The following is a 25,000-nucleotide window of genomic DNA, read 5'->3' as shown; positions in this document are numbered from 1 at the left end:
GTGTGGTTTATTAGTAAAGTTTATTCTTGTCCTTGACTCATAAAGGGTCATAAAAGACTCCTGACATAATCTTGATATTGGGTGATTCCCTGAATGCTCTGAATTTTAAAGGCAACATACTATCACATGCTATGTAAATACTGTGAACATATCAAAATGCTCAATTCCAAGAGAAATACACCCTACAGGAACTGTACCTTTAAACGAGCCATCAGGACTCAGTGACAGCCATTCATTTAGCAAGCCATGGTCTGTAGTTTTTTTTTTTTTTTAGATCCAGTTATAGATCTTCTCTTAGTTTAAGAGTCTAGAAATGTTGTGCTTCTGACATAAGGACCATTGTCCTTGAGCTGAATCTACCATTCAGATCTTTTGTGCCTATGTAAGCAATGCTCTAGTTACTTTTACACTAAAGTTTCCGTGCCGTGCTTCGCCACAAGGATTCAACTTCACACTCAAAGAAAATTTGTCTGGAATAGTCTGTTATATCCCCTGCTGTTCCTCTTATTGGACTATAGATGGTGATGGTCGGAGGAGGCCAGAACTGTGGGTGCTAGTTGTACCACTATGCAAGTGGTACAACAAGCACCACTATTGCATATCTTGCCTGACCTCTTGCTGTGTAGTGGTTTGTTATCATCGCACGGTGCTTTGTCCTAACTACTCTGATCAAGCAGCGACTGCTTATGAACTCATCTCTACCCCCACAATAAAAAAAAAAAATCCTTATCACTCTCTTTGAAGAGGACCTATTAGGCTTTTCCGTCTTTTCTGACCTATGGATGCAGTTATAATGTTTTGTAGTCATGTTTAATAATACCAAAGTGTCAAATAATGAAGTACTTGCATTTAGACATGAGTCCTGATGACTGTCAGGGTTGGCTGTGCTCAGGTCTGAACGCTTTGGTCTCTGTCTCTATAAGAGATTTCTCTGAATGTCCGGGATTTGTCTAGGTAGAAGAATCCTGACTTCCCTATTGGTCATGCTGCTACACACAGACTCAAATTGCAAGCTGTGAGTTTGGTCACTTTTATGCTGTTTTTTGTTTATTTTGGATGTTAGCCTGTTAAAGTTAACGTTAGCATGTTTCCCGGTACGCAGCATAAAGAGTTGACCAATCACAGCTGAGCAGACCAGCCGTCCAATCAGAGCACACTGGGCTTTTCGGGAGGGGGGGGCAGAAGCTCAGACAGTGCCTGCCACACACGGGTACTGCATAGGTGCTGCAGCAATGGACAATATGAGAAATACGTACAATGTGTATTTTTTAAGATCAAAGTGTGTAAACCTATTGTAGTTGATCGGAAAATTACAAATATTACCCTGAAAATTATTATAATGGCATCTTAAAGCTCTATTAGAAGAGTCATGCAGTAGTTTAACACAGATATTTGTTGTTGGTTTAAAATAGATTGGAAAATAGAAACACTGCTTTACTTTCCTTTTTAGTTCCCTTCCATCAGTCTCTCTTGCTTAGCGTTTACTCAGCATAGTCCTTGACAATGGGCTTTTCAGTGCCATTTCATATTTTATGCTGTTAATGCTGTTAATTTTGTAGAGAAAGATGTCACAATTTTCAAATGGCGGATATCTCATCTTGGTATATATCTTTTCTTATTAAAAAGCACACAGCCATGTGGAAAAATTTCATATTATCGTATTCATGATTGTTGAGCTGTCATACCTAGAATTGAAGAAATCGCCTGATTCCTAGTACAAATGACAGTTGACTGACAGCTCTGCAGCAACTTTGTAACAATGTGGGATTTGTTGGAGAAAAAAGTTTCCACTGTCAATAATACAAATATATGGATGTAGTATAGTGCAGCAACCTTTACACACCATTGTTTCCAAAACTAAAACTAAAACTTTTGGAAAACTCAAGTTTCTCAGAGTTTTGCTCTACAAATTGAAAGTTTTGTGTCTATATGTGCTTGTGATGAAATGCTCCAGTTGTTATACGTTTTCTGCCTTGTAGATACCACAAGTTTATATTTGTATCTACTGTATAATTAACTAATCAAAACAGTGTTTGTTTTGAAATAAATTTAAAGCATTAGATTATTTTTTTTTATACTGACCTCACAACAGCAATGAAGTACACACATATACAGTGCCTATAGAAAGTCATGATACCGTTTTGAAATAGCCACTTTTTTGTTTTACAGCCTGAAATGATTATATATATATATATATATATATATATATATATAAACAGCGTGATTTACTCATTTTGCCTTACAACATTCAAGTGAAAGATTTTTTTTTCAAAATTTCTGAAGATTTATAAAAATGAAAAACTAGAATAGCAGGGTTGGAAAAATGATGAATGAAAGTCCCCAGATGTAATACTTTGTGGAGGACCTTTTTCTTTGATTACAGCCATCAGTCTGTTTGGATCTGTCTCTACCAAATTTGTGCACCCAGATTAATGAATATTTCCCCATACTTCCTGCAGAACTGTTTAGTCAAATTCTGTGGTGAGCGGTGATGGACTGCACTCTTCAAGTCCATCCACAGATGTTCTGTAGGATTCAGGTCAGGGCTCTGACTAGGCCACTCTGGGACATTCACCTTCCTGTGTTTTGGGTCGTTGTCCTGCTGGAAGGTGAACCACCTGCCCATTTTAGTGTCTAACAGAGGGCCGCAGGCTTCTCTAAGAATTTGGGTGTACTTCCATTTTCCCTTTAATCCTGACCAATTGCCCAGTCCCTGCTGAAGAGAAACAAGCCTACAATATAATGCTGCCACCACCATGCTTCACTTTAGGTAGGGTGTGTTTTGGGTGGTGTGCTGTGTTAAGTTTCTGCCACTTGGAGATCAGCCCCAAAAGTTCAATTTTGGTGTCATCTCACCATATAACCTTTTGCCACAATATATCAGAATCTTCGATATGTTCTTTTACGAGACTCGGTGTGACATTTTTTCAGAAGAGGCTTCTTTCTTGCCACTCTGGACAGTTAATGCCTTTGAAATATTTGTATATCCTTCTCCTCACTTGTGCCTATCCACAACTTTATCCCGGAGCTCTTTTGAAAGCATCTTTCCAACCATTGTGAATTATTCGTGTTACCATGCACTACTAGGAGTGGAATCCTCAAGGAACAGCTGATTTTATTCTCAAGTAATCAAAGCAGCCACAATTGATGTCAGGTAGAGGCCAATTAACTTGGTGTGTAATCTGGAAGGTGATTGGTTATACCTGAGGATGTTTATAATGTTAACTCTAAAAGGACTGATCTCTTTTCCAACCTTGCTATTCTAGTTTTACATTTTTTTTAATTTTCAGAAATTAAAAATTGTTTTAATATTTCAGGCTGTAAAACAAAAAGAGTGACCTTCAAAAGGGTAGGATGACTTTCTATATTTCTATTTCTACTGTATAGTTGCTTTATGAGGCTGCATAACCTTAAACACACAGATTACCACACAGTGTTAATGCGAAAATAATCTAAATTGTCAGTGTAATGTTATTTTGAAACTAAATCAACCTATGCAATAAAATGTTATTAACTTAATGGACTGAAAGTGTTTTATGACATGTTTTTTGTTAGTCTATAAAAAGAGTTGGTCAAAGTTAATCTAACTGACAGGCAACTGACTCAAGTGCCCCAGAAAACAAATCTGTTTGTTAAAGACTCTCCAGTCTGTTCTGTTACAGTCCTTATTACATCTTTAATGAAAAATGTCTTGAAGAGAATTTCTGAATGTCATTTTTCAGATATAGTAAATAGAAAGCCGTGTATTGTACATCGTTTCCGTAGCAGTGTCTATGCTTTATTTTCAAGGGTTTCAGCATCTAATATGTTCGGGTATCAAACGTGGTTCATCTTTTATAGAAGTTATTGCTGACGGTGGTGTAAAACTTCCAAACTCATTGGATCATCCCTCTCTGTCTCTGCCTCTCTTCTCTCTTTCTCTTTCTCACCCTTTGTTGTCGCTGTCCTTTACTCCCCCTCTCCAATACTCCAGTCTTTGGTGTCATCTGTCTCACTAAAAAACTCTGAAAGCATGGCAGCATTCTGTCTTTTTTTTCTCTAGAAATTTTCTCTGATTTTTACCCACCACTCTCCCATCTCACTTATTACCTTGATCGTGCTCTCTATACCCGGACTCTGCTGTAATTGCTTATCTGGGGAGAAATAAAAAAGCCAGGTAAATGGTTATGTGTGTGTAAGTATGTGTGCAGCAGAAAGGAGTAGCTGTATGCTGGTGTCTCAGGCCTGTGTCAGTGTGTGTGTGTGTGTGTGTGTGTGTGTGTGTTTGTGTGTGTGTGACAAATGCAGATAGTTCTACAGATGGCCCATAAAAGCAGCAGCTTGTAATGAAGCAACTGAGACTGAAATCATGGTTATGGTAAACTGGGGAGATACAGAGATAGGGAAAGAGGGGCAGAGATAGATGGATAAATAGAGAGAAGGAAGAAGTGAGGGTAAGAGAGAATAAATAAGAGAGGGCAGGCAGCAATAAACCATGAAAAGGAGTGTGGTGTAGCCGCTGGCTACTGAATAAACTAGTGTAATGAAACTATGTGATGTTCACAATAAACTAGGGAGAAAAAGTAAGGAGGAATGAAAGCATGGGCAGAATAGGTGATATAGTGGTATGGATGGAACCGGGAGAGGGAGAGGCAAGGAGCTGGCAAGTCATCAAAGTTTTTAGTTGAGGAGGAGGGAGCAGGGGAACAGGAGGGAAGGGGGTGGGTGGAGTGTGACAGGAAGGGGGGGGGGGGGGGGGGGGGGGTGGGGGGTTAAGAAAACAGAGGCTATGGAAGAGAAAGATAAAAAGGTGCCAAAGAAGAGGCAGATTCCGAAGAAAATGAGGAAAAAAGAGAGAAAGAGTGACAATGAGGCACAGAAATAAATGAGAAAAATATGTGATTGCACCGCTTAAAAATCGCATGGCTAAGATGGGAAAGCGCGCTAGTTGTTGGATTGTGATAGTACCCTGAACCACCAACAAACTCTATGTGTCTGGGTGTGTGTATGTGTAAGTGTGTCTGGACACTGAACACCAAACATCCTGACACTGAGTGGGGCCACACTAACTGGCAAAATCGATAGGCCAACAGATCGCAACACTAGGCCAACCTGACATCCAATCACAATACAGCACAGGGGGTCGCCAAAGTGATGGATGACTCTGGGTGTGTGTGTATGTGCATTTGTACTGGTGTCCAAATGTGTCCTGTCAGTGTGCGTTTCTCTGTAACTGTGTGAAGATAAGAAGGATGGCGTTCGGAGGGGGGGTCTATCAGGGTCTTTAGCAAAACGATTTTGCTCTGTTGTTTATATTGTCCATGCTCTGTGAGCAAGGGTGAATATAGCCTCTAAAGAAAACCTTAAAAATAAACTTTATATCATCTAATCACTGTTTTTGTAAACTTATTTAAAAGAAAGTTATTTTTGTTATTACATTATTTTTGTACCAGTTGTATCTATTTTTAAACGATCCACAAGCTTTGGTCTAGTGGACCCCATCAAGATGGAGACTAATAATAAAAAGGTAGTAAGCTTCAATTAAAGGGAACATAAAGACTGTGTTTGTGTGTGACCACTGACAAAATGTCCCCATAATCCTCAGAGTAATCAGAAGCCCTGTGGCAGATATAGAGAGGAGGAGGGTATAATTGAAACGGCATGGCAATAAGGTAATTGTATAAATGAATCAAATAGTCAACCAAGAATCACTCAATCGTTTGTTATGCTGGTATTAAATCTGCTCTACCCACTGTCTGCTTTGTGAATGATAATTACAGCTTTTTGCCGTTAGCATGGAGAAGATTCCACTGCAGCTTTTAATTTTAAGATTATTGTGCATTTCTTTGAAGTTTGTGTGAAGTGAAGGTTTTCAGATGACATTTTGAGGAAAAGAGCAGCTCAACTCCCATTCGGGAGCATACTAATCTTTCTCACTACCACTATTCTTCTTTTCTCTCAAGCCCCCCCCCCCCCCCCCCCCCCCCTTATACTTTCTCCATTCCTCCCTCTCTCCCTCCCTCTGTCTGAGTAGTTTCAAAGTTCTATCTATCATTCTGGGCATCCTCTGCCTCTCCGTCTCCGTTTTTTTCCAGCTCCCCCTCTTGTTGTCTCTCTCTGCTCTTGCCTCCCCCTCACCCAATCTGTCCCACCAACTCCCTTTGTGTCTGAACAGTTTCATCGTTGTATCAATCAAGTTCAAAGAATAAGACTGGAGTTGGTCCCTGTTCTCCCATCTACTTCCTGGTTTATGGCTTGTAATACCCCCCCTCTCTCTCTCCCTCTTGCTCTTTCTCTTTCTCTCTCTCTCTCCCTCTCCCTCTCTCTCTCTCTCTCTCTTTCCCTCTCTCTGGTGTGTCTGTGTGTGTGTGCGTGTGCATGTATGTGTGTGTGTGTGTGCGTGTGTGTGTGTTTGTGTCTGTGTGTGTGTGTATATGTGTGTGTTTGTGTGCGGATGTTTATATGCACCCTTGTGCATATGTCTTAGGGACAGGACTGTAAATGTATCTAGAGGGAATAATGTGATTAACTATAAAACACTCTGATATTGTTCCCCTCCCTCTCTCCAGGGTTGAGTTTAGTTTGCTTTGACTCAGAGTTCAGTCAAAGTATCCTTTTACAGCCATTGTGTTTGGCAATATGTATTATAAATAACTATAGGTTTAGGAATAAGATTTTAGAATGGGCTGTGACACTGTAGGTTTTTAAACTGCATCATCTCAATGCAAGTGTCTCTGAGTAGTTGTGACAGTAGATGCAGTATGTGGACTGGGGCTCCAAAGTAGTCTCTGGATTGGGCACATCACTAAGCAAGAGCTGGGTTAGTATTTGGTTGAATGACAGTCGGATTAGGGCAAATGCATAGTTAAACATTTTAGTGCAATTAATTAAAAAAAACAAATTATTTACTAAAATAAACTAATAAATCCTTTTCCCTTTCACTTTTTCTCCTGTCCTCTGCAGAACTTCACAGTACATCTTGTGGAAATCCTGGTGTCCCACCCAAAGCAGTGCTAAGTGGTGGCGGCCGTTTTGCTGTGGGAGACCGTGTGCGGTACAGTTGTGTTCCTGGTTACGTCTTAGATGGCCATGCCACACTCACCTGCATTACCAATGCTGGAAACACCGCCGTCTGGGACTTTCCTGCTCCAATTTGTCGAGGTATGGACAACTAAACCTGTATGTGTATGACTGTATATGAAGAGTTTTATTCCAAAGCAAAGAATAGTGGATTGAAAACACATTTCAAAAACAGAAATGGAACAGGCTACTATCAATTGGTGTATTATTTAAAGAACACTTGAACATATTGTAGAAATATTGATCTCCGTGAAATGCTTTGAAAGAAAACCCTTCATATAATAAACATGTTTACGTGTGTCTGTGAGACAGACAGAACGACAGGCAGACTTTGTGTGTGTGTGTGTGTGTGTGTGTGTGTATGTGTTTCTGAAAGCGAGCCAGGCAGGCAATCCAGGAATGCTTGTCTGTATTGTGTGTGTGCTGATAGTGTGAGTGTCTTTTTATGTTACACAATATATAATCAAAGATGTGTGTGGGAGATAGGCAAACATGTCGAATGCTCTGTTCTCTATTGTCTATTTTTGGATTTTGGGGTAGGTGTAGATAGTGTGTGTACATGGTGCTGTATGCTGTGACATACTACAGTGCATATGCTGAGGAGAAACTCTGTTTAATTTTATGTATTGATTCTGGCATACATCCCCATATTGTGTAGGTGGATACAACAAAACTAGCAACTTGTATGTGTACATGTAGTCGTGCACAGTTCTCTTTAAAAATACATTTTTAAGTAATAAGCAATACATATTATATAATTATTGAAATGATTACATTAAAGCTCATTAAATCCATTTTTTTTATATTTTTGTATATATATTTATATATATTTGAGTAACTCTCAGTATGCAGAGAGTTGTTTGTAAATCTATTCCTACTGAGAATCACACCCACAATCTGTAGATTTTTGCCCCCTTCAGCCCCGGACAGCTCATTGTTTTTCTACACCAGACCATATGTTGAGTCCCGATGGCTCTCATTGGTCCCCATATTGTGCTGCAATGCAAGCTCACCCAAAAATAGAGCTGGAATAAACTGCCTGCTGTTAAAGCGAGCCAAACATGTAGCAAGCTGATAGTATTATGAGTAGTTGGTTACAATTGACAGGTGAGGACAGAGGACACCTGTCTGTTTATTTTTAATACTGGATGAGTATATAGGCAAGTAAGTGATTGCTAACCATAATCACATAAGACATAAGAAAGCCTAATTAGCTGATTGTCTTGGATCGTATATGGCCTACTCAAGGCGCTTTCACACTACTTGTCACATTCACACAGACATTCATACTGATGGCAATGGACATACTACAATCTACATACCAATTTATCTAATCTAACCAATCACACCACATTCACACAACCATGCGCAGCAAAGGGAGCAATTCAGGGTTCAGTGTCTTGCCCAAGGACACTTCGACATGATATATTAATAATAATAATAATAATAATAACAGTACAGACAGAAACAGAGCCTGTTTGTCAAAACAGGGCATTATGAAACATCTGCCGCCAACATTCGTGAGTGTGGACAGATAGCAGCTGCATTGGCACCCCAGTATCTGGGAGGGATTGTGCTGACAGAAAATGAAACTGATTGGTGATTTAAGGTGTCAGGACTTTCACCAAGTTGACACTTCAACAGCAAGAAAAAGAAGATCCGCTTTGACAGCCTTTACACCATATGCTCCTGATCACAACACGCTCATAAGTGACCACACCCTTAAGCTGCGTTCAGACCGGATGTGATGGATGTGATTAAGTTGTAAGCATCACAAGTAACGCATAGCTTGATCATTTCTGGACCATCGCTTCAATCGCGTGTTTGGAGCACCGAAAAAGGCAGACGAGGCAGTTAGGTAGCAGCCTTTCTACTATCACACCAATAGCAGTATTTCTCTAAAACCTGTCCCTCACATTCCATCTCAGTGAAAATGTCACCCATCGGTCCTACAATGGCACAGGTGGCAAAGCAAGGATGTGAACTTTCCCGGGGAAAGACAGTGGTTGAGTAAAGATGCTGCCACTTCACCTGAATGAATTCTAGTTTTATATCTGATCAGCAACACAGAGTCAGTCGCCCAGGAGAGCAACACCCCTTAACACACAGGAGAAGGCACAGTATACACTTCTCAGATGAGGCACCAACCAGGAGAGAGGGGGTGGATTCACAGTATTGAACTTGGAGGACTATCAGTTCATGGCATGAGAACTCCTTAGTGATAATTGTGCAAGTTATAAACAAGATAGAAAACACCAACCACTACAAAGAAAAAAAGAGAATGAATTGCGTACAATCAGCTTAAACTAAGAAGCTGTAGATCACTTTAACACCAAACCAAGACTAACTGTCCGCAGTAATGATTTGGGGGACCCCTTCAATTAGGACTTAATCTACACTTGTCTTCACTCACCTATACAGCAAGAAATACATCTTTCAGTACAACTATTTACATGTTATTTAGTAGAAATATGGTTTAAGAAAGCTGTTAAAGAGCCAGTTCAATCCCTTTTTTTATCCAACTTCCAGTGGCTGGGAGTCTACCGGCCCCTCCAGTTTCCTGACAGGGCAGTCCAAATTCCACTGCAAACACGCCCATTCAATTGCTTCCTTCACAAAAACACATAAGATATTGTGTGAAGTACACTGAAATCCTGATTTTCAGCGGTGGAACGTAACTTCTTACAATTACTCAAGTACTGTACTGTATATTTCATATCAATAATCTTAATTAATTATTTTTACACATTAAGTCACCAAGCAATATATAGTCATTTAAATGACGTCCAACGAATAAAATGTATATTCATCCTCTATTGGGAATCATGCTTTTATTGATGCAAAATGTAGAACCTTTTTTTGTAACTGAGTTTCTTTACACTGTAGTAATACAACTTTAAGTAAACATTCTGAATATGTCTTCTACCTCTACCATGGATTTTACATTTCACCTTAATGACTTGGAAGTACACAAGAACACTGTGTATCAGCTTGTTTCAGCTCTTCACTGAAGTAACGCTGTATTGTAGGTTAACACTAAGAGAAATAATCAAACCGAATATACCATGTTTTTATGGCTACATTCTTCCATCAAATGTAAATGCCTGCTGTTGTCTTTTTCTACCTCCCACCCTGAAGCTATCCATGTGTTTCACTGGATTTCTATGACAGATTTATGACATCTATGCATTTTTTTCCTTGTTGTTTCCATCTGTGTAGCTGGCATTTTTAACACCCTCCATGGTCTGTGACATTCACACAGCCCGACATAGCTACATCGGGGCAGGCAGACCTGTGCTGTAGCACAGTGAACGAAGGCCCATTAGTTGTTAACAAAATGGTACGCTGTATTCCTCATCAAGTGTTTGGGCTGAGTGGAGCAGAGAACACTGTCACAGCCCTGTCCATGAGAATCCCTGACCCAAATGACCAAACTGTTCACAGTGCACCTAAAGCTCACAAGTGTAGAGACTTCTCTAAAATCATGCAATTTTGTGCGTTTTCAAGTGGGAGAAAGTGGGGTTTGGGGGGTGTCGGGTGATGATTAGAGAGAGAGGCTGCCGCTCTTTCAAAAGAGCAATGGTGGCTCATAAAAAGTATAGTGTAGATGCTGCCCTAGCATCAGTTTTATCAGAACTGGAGAGTTTTTCTTTATTGAAAGAAGGCAACCGCGCAGAGGGCTTTTCTTGATGGAAAGCACCTGCCCAATGATGGCTCCTCAAATCTCTTCTCTGTGTAACAAACCATCTGAAGAGCCTGGCGAGAGCAGAGCATGGTCCCAGCGGGGACCTGCTATGGACCTGCCTGGGACCTAAAACAGAGGCACACATTTCTAGGTGGCTTCATCTGTATATGCTGCCATAACATGGAGAAGAGTCATTATTATTAGGACAAGGCTGGTGATTAACATCTAACCTCGGTCTCACTTCTTCACACTTCTATTCATTTGACTTAAATTACTTTTATAAGGCTGCTGTATGACCACAGATGACTCATCTCACACTTTGGTTGGAATCATTCTCAAAGGATTTCCCCACTCAGTAGAACTAATAAAGCATATTTGATTACTAGCCTACTGAAATAACAAGTCCAAGAGATTTTACATTGTTATGGTGAACATCTGAATAGAAATTAGGGCTGCACGTGTGAGGAAAATATCTATCTATTTATCTATCTATCTGCGATGGCATTGCAAATACAATATGATTTTACAATATTGAAGGGAAAGATCATTTTTGCATCATAATTCTAATTATCATTGAAATATGTATTAAAATGATGGTGTAATTTTTTGCAATGATCTGTATCAAACAAAGTTTTTTCTTAACTTGTTTTTTAGGGGGGTTTATGAGGTACTTGATACCTACGTTAGATGACGGTTAGAATACCGCCAGTTTGGAGAAGCAGACAGGACTACCGTCATGGAAGCTTAGTGCAGCAGTTTAAGTGTACGCTATATTAAGAATAATTCTATAATATTTCTACGATATAATAGAATATATATTCCTATGCATAGCTGTGCCGTGCACTGTATTATGGTGCAGACCAGCTGTAAGGATTCAATTTTCCGCAGTTTATGGAATAAACTAGAAAATAAATTTAAGTTAATATGATAGAAACGACAAAATGCTGTTCACTTATACCTCTATGAGTCAAAGTATACAGAAGAACTTTTGCAGAAGTAGACTGAACGGCTGAAAGAGAGAGAGGGTGAAAACTACAGTAACAGAATTTTTTTTCCCAATCAGCCCTGCCTTGTCGTGGACAACAGTGCCAACCAAAAACAGTCTTATACATGCAAAAATGTGCAGAATCTTTGCACAAGATACCTAGCTGTGCAGTGAACTGTAATTTGGGTCTAGGGAAGGAAGAAGCTGGGAAGGGAAAGGGGGAATAGTGGAAAACTGCAACTTGTCAATGCTGGATTAGCAATGTCTCTGTCACTCTGTCAGTAAGGCTAAGAGGAGCTAAGCTACTAATACGCTCACACCAACTCAGCAACACACACAAACACAACTATTCATACCTTGCCCCCCTCCCCACATACACACATCATATACCCACACAAAAACACTCTCAAACACAGCCACACAAACTTATTTCAGCCTGTGTGTGTGTGTGTGTGTGTGTGTGTGTGGGGGGGGGGGGGGGGGGGGCGGCACACACCTAGAGGCATTCATACCAGCCGTAATAGCTTCCTATCAATTATTCAGCCATGCAATCAAATGACTTGAAATGCAGTGCTTTTAGCAATATCACAGGAAATGTGTGGGCTCTCTCTCTCTCTCTCTCCCACCCCCCTCTCTCTCTCTCTTTCTCTCTCTCTCTCTCTCTCTCTTTCTCTCTCTCTCTCTCTCTCTCTCTCTCTCTCTCTCTCTTTCGTTTTCTCTATCACATTTTTGTGTGGGTGGGTGCAGTCTTGTCCCTTAATTCTTACAATTACATAAATGTAAACATGAACACCAATCTACATACCCAAGTACACTGTGCTTAAATTATCTTGCATTCATCATGAATAGACTAAGTAAGAAACTCTCTCACTCACTCAAAATGGCAAATGCTAATACTTTCTACTATTTATTTGCGCTAACCTCTAACCTTTATGACCAAAGCTATAGGTGAAATCAATTGACCACATTTTGTGCCAACATTGAGCATTACAATATCAGTGCACACTGTGTTTTGTGGATAGTTTATATAAAGAATATCCTTGTACAGTACACTTTGTAGGGGGTATAAAAGTCGTCTCTTTGTTTCTCTCCCACATATACTCAGGGCAGTGGGACCTTGGAATTTAAATTACCAGTAGGTATAAATATGAATGTTATGGTTTCATAAATTTGTGCCTTTCAGTAGGAGCCACTATGGCCCTGAGTGCAGGAACAAGCCACAAACTGAGGTATACTTCACAATATAATGCAACCTAATATACAAATAAAAACAAAGTATAATATTTACCATAGAGAGTTAAAACCCCACTGACATGATCCTAAAAAAGTAAGTTACTTGTTGCATGGCATTGAATCACATAATATTGAAAATGTGCTGATTTTACTGTTCACTTGATATATTTAGTGTGTTGGAAATTGTTATTTTCCATGTTGGAATATCTTTGCCATCACTGAGCAATTGCATTGCAAATTAAAATGTTTTCCAACAGGCAAAAAAGAGTGTCATCACTAGAAATGTGTAATGCCATATACGTCCCCTGATGATGGTTCTAGTGTTTTTAGAACGACATAATTTTTTGATGCAGTTGGTATGACTAGGACTCCACTAATGTCATCTCACAGTTAACATTTCTTTTTTCTGCCAAAACCCAGTTTGTTTCTTTGGTTGCTATATGCCATGTTTTTGTTATATATAACAAAAACATGGCATATATATATATATATATATATAAATATTTATATCATCCTAAATTGATATAGATTAAGGAACTAGTACTCACTAATTGAAATGGAAAACACAAATGCAATGGAAAAAGCATTAAAAAGGTATATGAGAGATTCTACATGAACCTCATCTGTGTGTTTGTGCGTAACAGTACGTGTGCTTCTGCTAAATTTCTGCAGAATTATTTACAGGACAGAAATGCCCTTTAGCATTCAAGGCATCCATATTCACACAAATACATGCACATGAGCATAGTTGGCCCTGCAGAAATTTCATCATGATCTCACAGATAGAGAATAGGTTTATGAATATGCATGGTTTGGGTGAATGTGTATGTGAGTAAGGTGGGGGTAGCCTGAGTGAAAGTGAGAGAGAAATAGAGCATCAATGAATATATTGTGCATATCTTTGTGGTACAAGAAAGAGAGCTTAAAATATGTGAATTTCATAGAAAATGTGCATGTTTTTGTATGTACAGTGAATTGATTTATACTGACTAACTATTTATACCATAAACATAAATTGATTTATTTAAAATATCTTCAAGTCACAAAAAGACCATTTGGAGGTAAGAGAGTGAAGGTGAGAAAGAAGAGGGGAGAAAGTGACATAAGGGGAAAACCGTGTGTGGGGCAGAAGGAGATGAAGTATGGGGTTATTGTTGAAATTGAAAAAGTAATAATGTGCTATGACAAAAGTTTAAATCAGACTGCCTGAGAAACGGAAATGAAATGAGTGGGTGCCTGTGATTGTTTGTGAGTGTCTGCTTTTGTGTAGTCACCAAAACATTGAGGCTGCTGCTGTTTTTTGTGTGTTCTAGGGATGCACTACCCTGAAAATCCAGATGCTCCGCTAGCAAATTTCAATTTGCGTTGCCGCTGCCTCTGGGCACGCATCGCTGGAACTCACTAACTAGTCAGAAAATCCAGACTCACCAATCAAATCGTACTGTCTGTTCTGGGCCTGTGTAACCAACAATGCTGTGGCGTCAAAGTCGGCTAGATACGTCACCTTGTTCACTTTGCTCTGATTGGTCATAGTCGGTTGTAGTGCTATCCGAATGCGTGCAGTGGTATTTTGAAATGAATGCCATGGTGCCGCTCCTTGAGTTGGAAAGGTCTATTGCTCGTTGCCAGACCTAATATTTGGATAGATTCAGATCTAACTTGGCATTGTTCTTTGAACAATGCAAATTTGTTTAGCACTTCTTCAGTAGTGTGCAACATAAACGTACAAGAAAATAAAGTAAATAGTATTTTATCACGTAAATACAATTACGGTGATGGGGCTCCACTACTGGGGAACTCTGCAAGGTTGTTTTAAAAAAGTACTTCAACTACCTGTCCTATTTATGCAGTGTATCAAAATGAAGTATAGTTAAATTATCATAAAAGCTCCTTTGTGAGCTATGCATCACTAACTAACAAAGCGAATGTCAGCATTTTGCCCGTTTAGGATTAATGATTTTTTAGCTAGGTATTTTAGCCATGAGTTTAAGCCAGATATAGTCTGAAATACGTTCACACTCTTGAAACGTAACTGTAAGTAAGTGTGACAGTAACAAATAAATAAAATTGCTAATTTAATCACATCTGTTATTGTCACTTAACACACGGAAAAATGAATATAGCAAGAATGAAGAAAGAAAGAGGGCATCAAATGAATAATTCAAATAATTCAAGAATCTTGTAACGTGTCACTTTGGTTGCAGATTATATGCTAATAATATTATAAACTATAAGGGTGTTTTTGACAGTGTAGCCTTAAACAGGTGTTTGCTTTGAATTTAAGTTGAAACCAAAGCATTTGGGAAAATGTTTCAAATATTACAAAGCCATAGGGATTTACAAAATGCTGCATCATATGGCAATGTTTCACAGGCCCCTCTCATTTCACCAAAAACCTAAACCTGTTGTTAAGCAGTCGATTTCAGATGATATTATTTTCACTATTTGCTCACAATAAGCTTATTGAGGATGTTTGATCTTTTTTTTAACATTCTACCACAATCAGTACTTTATACTCTGTAGAACTTGATTGCCTGATTTTCACACAACCTTTCTATGACTTTTGGATTTAACTTTACCTCTCCATGTGTGTATGTGCACGCATGCGAGCATGTGACAGATAATACAAGTGGCTGCTTCTGACAGATGCATGACTGTCTCTGTTTGTGTCCCCTGCTTGTTGTTGAAGTAGTAATATTATGGTCATGACAGCATTAGTTTACAGGTAGCATCTTTTTTTTTCCTTCTCTCACTGCTTATTTCACCTTTTCAAGCTGTCCTCTCCTCGCCTCTCATTTTTCTTTTTGTTACTTGCCAGGTAGCAATGGAGCTGGGGCTCAAGCTAATCTTGAGTTGTTCTTTTACCAAGGATAATAGTGTTGCAGTGGATGAAATGATCACAGTTAAATAGTGCACAATGTAAAACTAAGGTATTTCCTTTTGATCCTAGGATGGGCCTAGTTGCGAATATAATGCCACCCGGGTTAGCATCTAATAATGTTATCATGCTATCCTTTGATCCATATACTGAGCAACTTCATCCGCTCAGGAAGGCCAACAGATGAGTTTGAAAGCTTTGGAAACAACACGAAAGTAAGACCTTTTGATAAGATTATTATTAGAAATATTTAATATTTGAGAGGTATTCGGTTCCAAAGCACACTCAAAACCACAGAAGTAAAGTCAGTAGACAGTTTAGCATTTTCTATTCTCTCTCTGCTGCATTTTCTCAGTTTTAGTCTGTGTAATGTTATTTCATGCATCAGATACCCACACAAAGAAAGTGAGAGCAGGACAGCGATGCCAATTTGACATACTGTGTAGTTTTTTGTGGAAGGCATGTATACACTCCCCCTTGCAGTGCTGGAGATTCAAGCTGGGCTGTTATTGATTCAAACATGTTACACAGACTCTAGGACAGACTAGCTGTATGCTAATGTATTTGTATTTATATGTGTGGCTGTGTGCATCTGTGTAAGTTCTGAGACTCCTGAAATGATCAAATGACTTCTTTATATCAGCGGCAGGAATCTTCTCTTTACAAGAAAGTTAAACTTTCAGAAACTTACAGTACCTTATTAGCAACCAGGAATGACGATGCCAAGACATTTTCACAGGTCAGTAATGTCGACCCTATCCAATTAGCATCAGCAATCAATGGTTGCAGTTGGAAAAGCAAGAGGCAAAGTGGTTGTATGCAGATCTGTTGTTAGTCAGCTTTTAAAAGTGTTTGCTAGCTGATATTCATCAGCGTTGTGAATTTCCTCCTTCACAGAAATTGTTGCTCCTAGTACTAATTAAATAGCTTTGTATGGAAAGCATCTGCTCTTCATTCCTGTCAATTCAGCTAATGATGTTAAGGCACACATTTTACTGTTTATAAGCACATTGCAGAAGAATGTGGTTAGCTAACATGCACATGACACGCCAGAAATATCTTTGAACCCATTAAATGCATGTTAGCTTAATGTCATGTACAGTAACAGATGTATGCTAACAATACCTATGGGTCACACCTTCCCGTGATTAACATATATGTTTACGTGTCAAGAACAAGAGATAAAACTAAACTTCTTTGTATATATTCATGAAACATAGCATGGAAAAATCCTTAAGATGTAAAAACACTTTTTACCCACTATGTTCCATGTGTTTGCTATTAGCACCTATAGTATCATTTTCAACTCTTCCCTATTTGCTTTTCTTGTGAATGCAATGCTGTTTGACAGCCAAAACTGTAGGACCATCATTCTGCACACAGCAATAGCATAACTGGGACAAAAATAAAACTGGGTATGTTGTTCACTGTAATGACTTACCCATGAGCAAGTTTCAGGTCTCTAAGGCATGTTTCATATCAATTATTGAACACTGAATAGACTGGCTACCTCACAGATGGGTAAAATGCATCTGTGACATTACTTAGGTCCTTAAATAAATTAATCATTTACCTTAATTTGAGAATAATAATCAAACAAATACATGATGGCGAATACCCTGTCAATTTAATGCATTTTCCGGTTTCCTCCCACAGTCCAAAGACATGCATGTGTTAGCTTGATTGAAGACTCTAAATTGCCCGTAGGTGTGAATGGTTGTGTGTCTATGTTCGTCTCTATGTGCCCTGTGATAGACTGGCGTCCTGTCCAGGGTGGACCCCGCCTCACGCCCGATGTCAGCTGGGATCGGCTCCAGCACCCCCCGCGACCCCGACCCCGGGATAAGCGGTTGAAGATGAATGAATGAATGAATCCAAGACAGTGTCAGGTGTCACAGAAAATAATGTGCTTTTCTTTAACTTTTTAAAGATGTCCTAGCACTAAATATATTTTCCCCCATGACAACAATCTCTCAAATGACTCCTAGGGATGGGAATCAAGAACTGGAAAGGGTCAGTGGTCAACTTGAATCGTATCTCTCCGAGCTTATTAATTACTTTTATAAATGACGGCATGTTTTTCAGACAGTTGCACACTGCAGAACAGTTAGATCAGTCTAATGCATCTGCACTGCTGGAAACTTGCAACATTAGGGCGTCATGGTGGAGAGGAGGAAAGAGTCCATAGCATTACATCAATGCCACAAAGGCCGACTTTTTTCTTACATAATGTAAATTAAAAAGAAAATTGTACATAGATCATTTCTTCCTCTACACTGTTTAAACTCAGAGAAAATTTGCATTCATGCTGAAAACATGTGTGTGTCTAATTTTTTCCACAGAAAATGAATTAGGAATCATCAAGGAAATGGATAAAGGATCGGACTGATAAATACCAGCATTCGTATCAATAAAATCTTATCAATTACCATCCCTACTCCTGAGTAGGATAGCTTGGAACACACTCACTCAGATATGTCTGCCTTTGTGGCATTGATGTAATGCTATGGACTCTGCTTCCTCTCCACCATGACGCCCTAATGTTGCAAGTTTCCAGCAGTGCACACACACACACACACACACACACACACACACACACACACACACACACACACACACACACACACGCACACGCACACGCACACACACACACACACACACACACACACACACACACACACACACACACACACACACACACACACACACACACACACACACACACACACAAACACACACACACACACACACACACCTTGTCCAGCTTCATATGGTCTCATTATTTTTGCTAATCGTTCCCTGTGGATGTAAAGCTCTGCTGATCTAGCCAGCTGGAGACACACACACACACACACACACACACACACACACACATAACGCATCTGCCCATATACAGATTAAGATTATCCAGGATCATATGTTGCCAGTAGTGCAAAAAAAATGGCATGTTTAATAATTTAATACACTCCATCCCTCTCTTTTCACTTGGGTTTAAACATTAGAACTTCAACAAAACCCAAATAATGGAACATATAGAAACTCGATGACGCTTGTGAGGTAAGCAAATGTTTTTTTGCGGCAGGTACAGTAGCTACCATGTCTCTGTTGTTTTATAACGTAATTACAGTGCATAATTTGAAATAATATTCAAAACACTTCACAGTAACAAAACTCTCTCTCTCTCCACACCTCCCTGTCTCTCCTTCTCAGATCAATGTACCAGTCTTGTAGTGACACTTGAAGTACTCTTATCTCCTCTCTGCAGACCTGCTCAATTCTCGCTACCCCTCTCCTCTCCTCCACCTCCCTCTCCCGTGTTTTTCTTTCTTGTCTTCTCTTCCTCTCTTCCTCTTTGCTTTGCACATACTGTACCTCTCCTCTCCTCTCATTACATTGATGCTGATTGGTGCTGTCTAAACTTTGGTTAACAATGACATATGAGGTTGCTGTTGCAGCTCATCTGCAAGCACTCTGCCCTGCTAATGGTTTCACAATGATTCGACTACACTCTTGCCCTTGCTTTCAGTCCTTTCTCTCATTTTCTCTTCTCTATGCTAAGCTGCACACACGTGTTATTTTGCGTGTAATACTTCTCTCTGTAACCTGGGTGTTTTCCATGTTCATATTTGTAGTTAAACCCTCCATAATTATTTATATGCAGAGTGGCTTCCATGACCTCAAGGCTATGGCCATAATGGTCTAAACTTATTCTCAATAGGGAAACAGAATAACATTACATCGCAGCTTATGGTGTCATTGCCGTTTAAATGCCAATTTAAAGTCTTCCCACAGCCATTGTCTCTTCTTCACTTCTGTGTATATTCAGTCAAAAAGTACATTATTGCAGACAACTTTCCAAGCAAAAAAATTAGTCAGAGGAGAGGAGAGAGTATACCATTTCCTACACATGACAGGTTAAATCAAATGTTTTAGTATTGGTCACATAGATATTTATTCATGATTATGAATGAACCTTCCTTGGTAAACTTTGTTGTTTGATGGAACTTCACAGCATTTCGTTCAATGTACAATTGGCTTTAAATAAAGGCACATTATTAGAAGGCAATAGTTTGCTAAATTAACCTCACATATCCAACCTTACATAAATAATAATAAATTAAAATCTTAAAAGGGACATTTCATAAGAAACTTTTCAGTGCTTGTTTGATTATCTGGAGTGCCTACCAACCCACAAACCTAAAAATAAGACGACACTGTTAGTTGTATTGCTCCTTTCACTGACGTTATGGGGCAAAAAAGAAAAAACAAAAAAACAAAACAAAAAAAGTAATCACATCAGGAAGAAAACAACAAATATATACATAAAGGAATTGCTTACTTGGTCATTATTTCATACTTTATCATGATAAACAGTACGCCCACGTACATGCAAACAGTTTTAGTCACATGCAGGCTGAATAGACTTGAGCTTCTGAGTATCTCCACCCACCGCTTGAGAACTACTTTGCAAAAGTGTGCCAATTCTTTTTTTAGGGGAAGGGGAGCTTAAAGAGACGGGTGCTAAAATGGGTTGTTTCAGACAGAGGGTGAAAAATGTAGTGTACTTAGACAGACAATATGAGAAAAGAACATTAAAGTATGTAAACACGCTCTAGTAGAAACCTGAAATACAAGTATGAACCTGGAAATAAGCATGCCATGTCTCCTTTAATTATATAAACCTGTCCTACTGAATCCTTACTGCACTAACTTATCCAGACACACCAGGCTGACTAAAGCCATACAGATCTGCAGCTACAACATAGCCTGTGGTACCAAAAAGATTCCACGAAGACTTTATTAATTTATGAATACAACCTATTCATTTATTTATCAAGAATCAAGGACTGGCGGTTGTAAGCATCAGTCCTGCAAACGTACACAGCATCAGCGTTTGCCGGTGTTCAGCAGGTTTATCGTTATTTATTTAACCATGCACCACCACAGATGCTGTTACTCTAATACTTGAGCACACCTGTGATGAAGTTGTACTCTAAAAGCATTCAAGTTCACCTGAAGGAGACTCATTTCATTGTTCAAGTCGAGTTGAGTCTATTAGCTGATCTGTCTGGATATATGCTTTAGAGTATGTGATGTGATATATCATGCAATAATTTTCATGCCGACAGCCTTGGCCGGAAGAATTATGCATTATTAGCATTGTTTGGGTTGTCCTTCGTCCGTAAGTACATCCATCCCATTCATGTGAGCATGACATCTTAGGAATTGCTGGAGGAAATTTCTTCAAATGTGGCACAATTGTCCACTTGGACTCAAGGATGATCTGATAAGATTTTAGAGGTCAAGGTTTAAGGTCACTGTGACCTCACAAATTGCATTTGGCCATACATCAATAATTATGCACTAATTAGGACATTTCACACAAATGTCTAATGGCCAAAAATGATGAAGTGATGACTTTCATAGGTTAAAGGTCAAATCACTATGACAGGATAATGTTCTGTGGAAGAGGCTTTCATGGCAAATTTTCCACACGTAACTCAGGAACAGATGGAGAGACATTTGGTCAGATGCTGAATTGGTGACAGCAATCGTGAAACTGTGATGATTGTATAAGTCTTCTGCTTGGTTTAAGATTTGTGTGAAGCATCCATGTTTCACCAAAAAATACATTTCATACATTTTATTAAGTTCCTTCGAAGTATTCAATAAATATATTATTTAAGTCTGAACAGAAATGGATGTAACTGCAACTTGACTGGTTGGTGGAGGTATACAACTGCAAGGTGGTAGTTCTAGTCATATTATCACACTAGAAAAGACTCATCTACCCTGGGCAGGATTAAGTATGCCTTTGCACTTCTCCCCGTGAATAAAACAATGTTGTGTATAGCCAACATATGAGGTCTAGCACTAGGCACAACAATAAGTGTTGCACCTTCTAAATATTACACTTTTGTTGTATGCCTTAAATTATTGGTCTTACTCACAATAAATAATGTAACAGAAACACTTTAATACCACAAAATATTGAATCCGATATAGATTCCCCGAAAATTGACAGATTTGAACTAATTTGAGGCAGTGTTGGCTTGAAGTTTAGAGAAGTGAGACTGGAGCGTCGTAGGTTCCATCTCCAGACCGGCAGGATAAAACTGCGAAATTAAAAAAGCTGTGTTTGCCCCTCCTTTCTTACCAAAAGAGAGCCTTCCTCTCAGTGAAACTTCCCTTTATAAATAAAGGTTAAAGGGAAAAAAACTTCCGCGTGAAATTTGTCAGAAATTAATATACCTGTCAAAAAAGGATTTTGGTCAAATTCCACGTCACTACTGTAGTCTCAGTGTTCCTGTTCCTCTTTTGTCTGTGTGTGAAAGACCCCTGCTCCAGTAACAGTACCTACAATGAGCCATCAACCTCCTGAATAAAATCCTACACAGGAGAAAATGTCAAAATGTCAGACTTTCAGTTGTAGAGAGCCTGAAATCTTTGCAAAACGATTACACTGACATGTGACAACCCAATAGCATCTGTTTCACTGTCACACTACGTTTTTGATGAGAATGTTAGTGTTACCTTCGGTAGCAGTCAGCTGAGACAGGTCACAATACCACTGTAGCAATGGCAACTAACACGTTCAAAAAACAGTGCCAAAACACACTTGCTCGTAACACCTACTTGTTCAGGCCAGGATTTGAAGTATTAGTCAGTGTCATTTGCAAGCACATGTTCTTATATAACATTGTTGTAAATGCTGGATTTCTAGATGATACTGCCCCTGCAAGTGAGGTACTCAGTACTTATTTATCAACATTTTAGGGTAAAATATATCTCCCCATATGCCAACGCGTCTGTTGGTGCTGCTGGTCCAGGGCAAGAGCAATTTGGATTAGGACTCCAAACCCATTTCACAGAGTTAAAATGTTAGCCTAAACAGTTATCCGCTCTTTGAAGACATCTCATCTCTGGAGCTGCTTCATGTCACCTCCAGTGTTGTCATCATTTGAATAACATATCTCAGTGCTGTGGTATGGATTTGTCTCTTCAAGTGTCTGAAAAGCTTGTAATTTTGTTGCAGTTAGTTAAGCACCAGGCATATAAAAATGTGTTTTTAAATTAAATATATATACAATGCATTTTCATTTAGTCGAATCATCATGGTTGTTTCATTTCCAATCCCTGATTTATGCACAGCACAAAGATTTTGGCGGCAAACAAGAAGGTCTCTGTCAACCAGCAGAAGGTTTGTGTCAGGTGTACTTATGTTAACTGCGTTGTGATTTGGTTTAAAACTGTGTTTATTATGATGGCTTCTTTCCTTTATTAGTCTGCTGACACTGCAACACACGCAATGCAGTGCACACCACAAGCATCCAGACACTCTCATATGCATGCATATACTGCCAAGTTACAAGACGCACACATACATACACAAAAACGTTTATTTTATGCTCACAGACACACACGGACAAGCAGACACAGAGCATAGTGCCAGTGCTGTTGTCAGCAGGGGCTCATTTAGCCACTAAGTGATCCAGGATGTGTGTGTGTGTGTGTGTGTGTGTGTGTGTGTGTGTGTGTGTGTGTGTGTGTGTGTGTGTGTGTGTGTGTGTGTGTGTGTGTGTGTGTGTGTGTGTTGTTCGGCGAGCATACTAGTCAAAAATCCTGTGGCCAACAGTGCCATGGATTTTTAGGACAGCCATGGATTTTTAGGACAGCAGGTTTCTCCTTCTCTTTGCAGACCTGATTGACACTTTTGCAGTATGAACTCCCTTTTCCTGACCTTCTCTCTCTCTCTCTCTCTATATATATATATATATATATATATATATATTTATATATATATATATCTGTATATATGCTCTCTTTAGTGTTCTGTCCCATTAATGACAAGTACCCACTTTAGCCCTTATTTTCCACTCTCTCCAGATTGGAGGCATATCGGTGCTCAATCGCTATGTGAGCGGCTCACTTGATGCCTTCCACATATGTAAGAAGGCTAAATATCTGCCACTGTCGGGGACACTTAGAGCCAATGAGAGCGCAGGACATGAACCGCAAATGGATCCTGCTGCCCCGGGTACCAGCGGTGTAGCGAGGCTAAGCTCAGCTCCTGACTGGAGGTGAACCCACTGCATCCTTGAGCGCTGGTTTTAAATGCACTGGGCTTTTAACTGTAAACCCATCAGCTGCAATATTAGATATCAAAGCAAGTGCTCCAGTTTTGTTTGAATTCCCAATGTTAACTACATCATCCCCCTGTTTAAAACAGCCACCAAAGTGGAGTGTCACAGTTGGACTACCCATTGCATTGACAAGTGACCCCAAAGGAACTTGACAAAATGGCTGTAAGCCCATGTGATGAGTTGAGATGAGAACAATTTAAAGCTAGGTCGTGTTAAAACAAGAAAGCAATATGTGTATTGTGAATACTACAATGAACTGACAACTTTGGAAGTCTTGTAGTGGGAACTTAAGAAAACACTCACCCCACAAACTTTGGCATAGTTTGGACCATTCACAGTATCTATTAAAATGGTCAGTAAGTTGGCTCTGTGTTGGTCATGTCCTTAATGGTCCAATACATCAAATACCAAACACATTGCTGTTATTTGAAAGTTGCATACATTGCGTTACCTGCTTTCAAATGCACACTTTGTTGTTATTCTTTTCCATGCTGTTGTATAAGGCTCTGCAGTGTGGTATTATATTTGAATTCAGCAGTTTGAGCACACAAATAAGAAGTTGTGTTAAAGTGTTTCCATATTTAAGTAAATGTCTACACCGTGTGTGTTTGTTTTATATGATAATGTATTATTTAAGTGCAACTTGCCTATACGTACTTCATTGTTGATTGTAGAGAATAACACATTGGAGATTAGTCATGGCTGCTAGTCACATTATTAAGAAGAAGGCTGCTGTTACAACCAAAACAGTCTTTAGCACGGACAATAGGACAATAATCATGGTTGCCATAATGACACAAAGAGGCTGCTGTATACAGTCTATAATTATAATCTCATAGGTAGAGAGATTTGTGAAAGCCGTGTAAAGAGGGGATCATTTAATGAAAATTACATATTTTGCAATATAATGATCAATAATAGTAGTGTATATGTAGTACTTGCCGTAGAAGAAGTCTTTCATTTAATGAAAACCTGAACTGAAGCACGTATGATACAATTTTCAGTCAGGGAGACGT

The 25,000-nt window shown here is 39.2% G+C and overlaps 1 protein-coding gene across 1 annotated transcript in view; it reads left to right on the top strand.

Annotated features, from left to right (window-relative positions):
* The window catches only part of LOC310956123 (CUB and sushi domain-containing protein 3-like), a gene marked incomplete at both ends in the record, with an annotated part of 334,390 nt that overhangs the window by 122,184 nt on the left and 187,206 nt on the right, over positions 1–25,000 (top strand). Inside the window, one exon of the mRNA XM_083926253.1 lies at positions 6,943–7,140. Within this exon, the coding sequence (XP_083782379.1) occupies positions 6,943–7,140 (198 nt within the window). The remainder of the gene's footprint in view (positions 1–6,942; positions 7,141–25,000) is intronic.

The sequence above is a fragment of the Echiichthys vipera genome (genome assembly GCF_963691815.1).
Source record: "Echiichthys vipera genome assembly, chromosome: 13".
Classification (NCBI taxonomy): Eukaryota; Metazoa; Chordata; class Actinopteri; order Perciformes; family Trachinidae; genus Echiichthys; species Echiichthys vipera.
The sequence above is the reverse complement of the archived record's forward strand: the minus strand, read 5'-3'. Positions and strand labels throughout refer to the sequence as shown.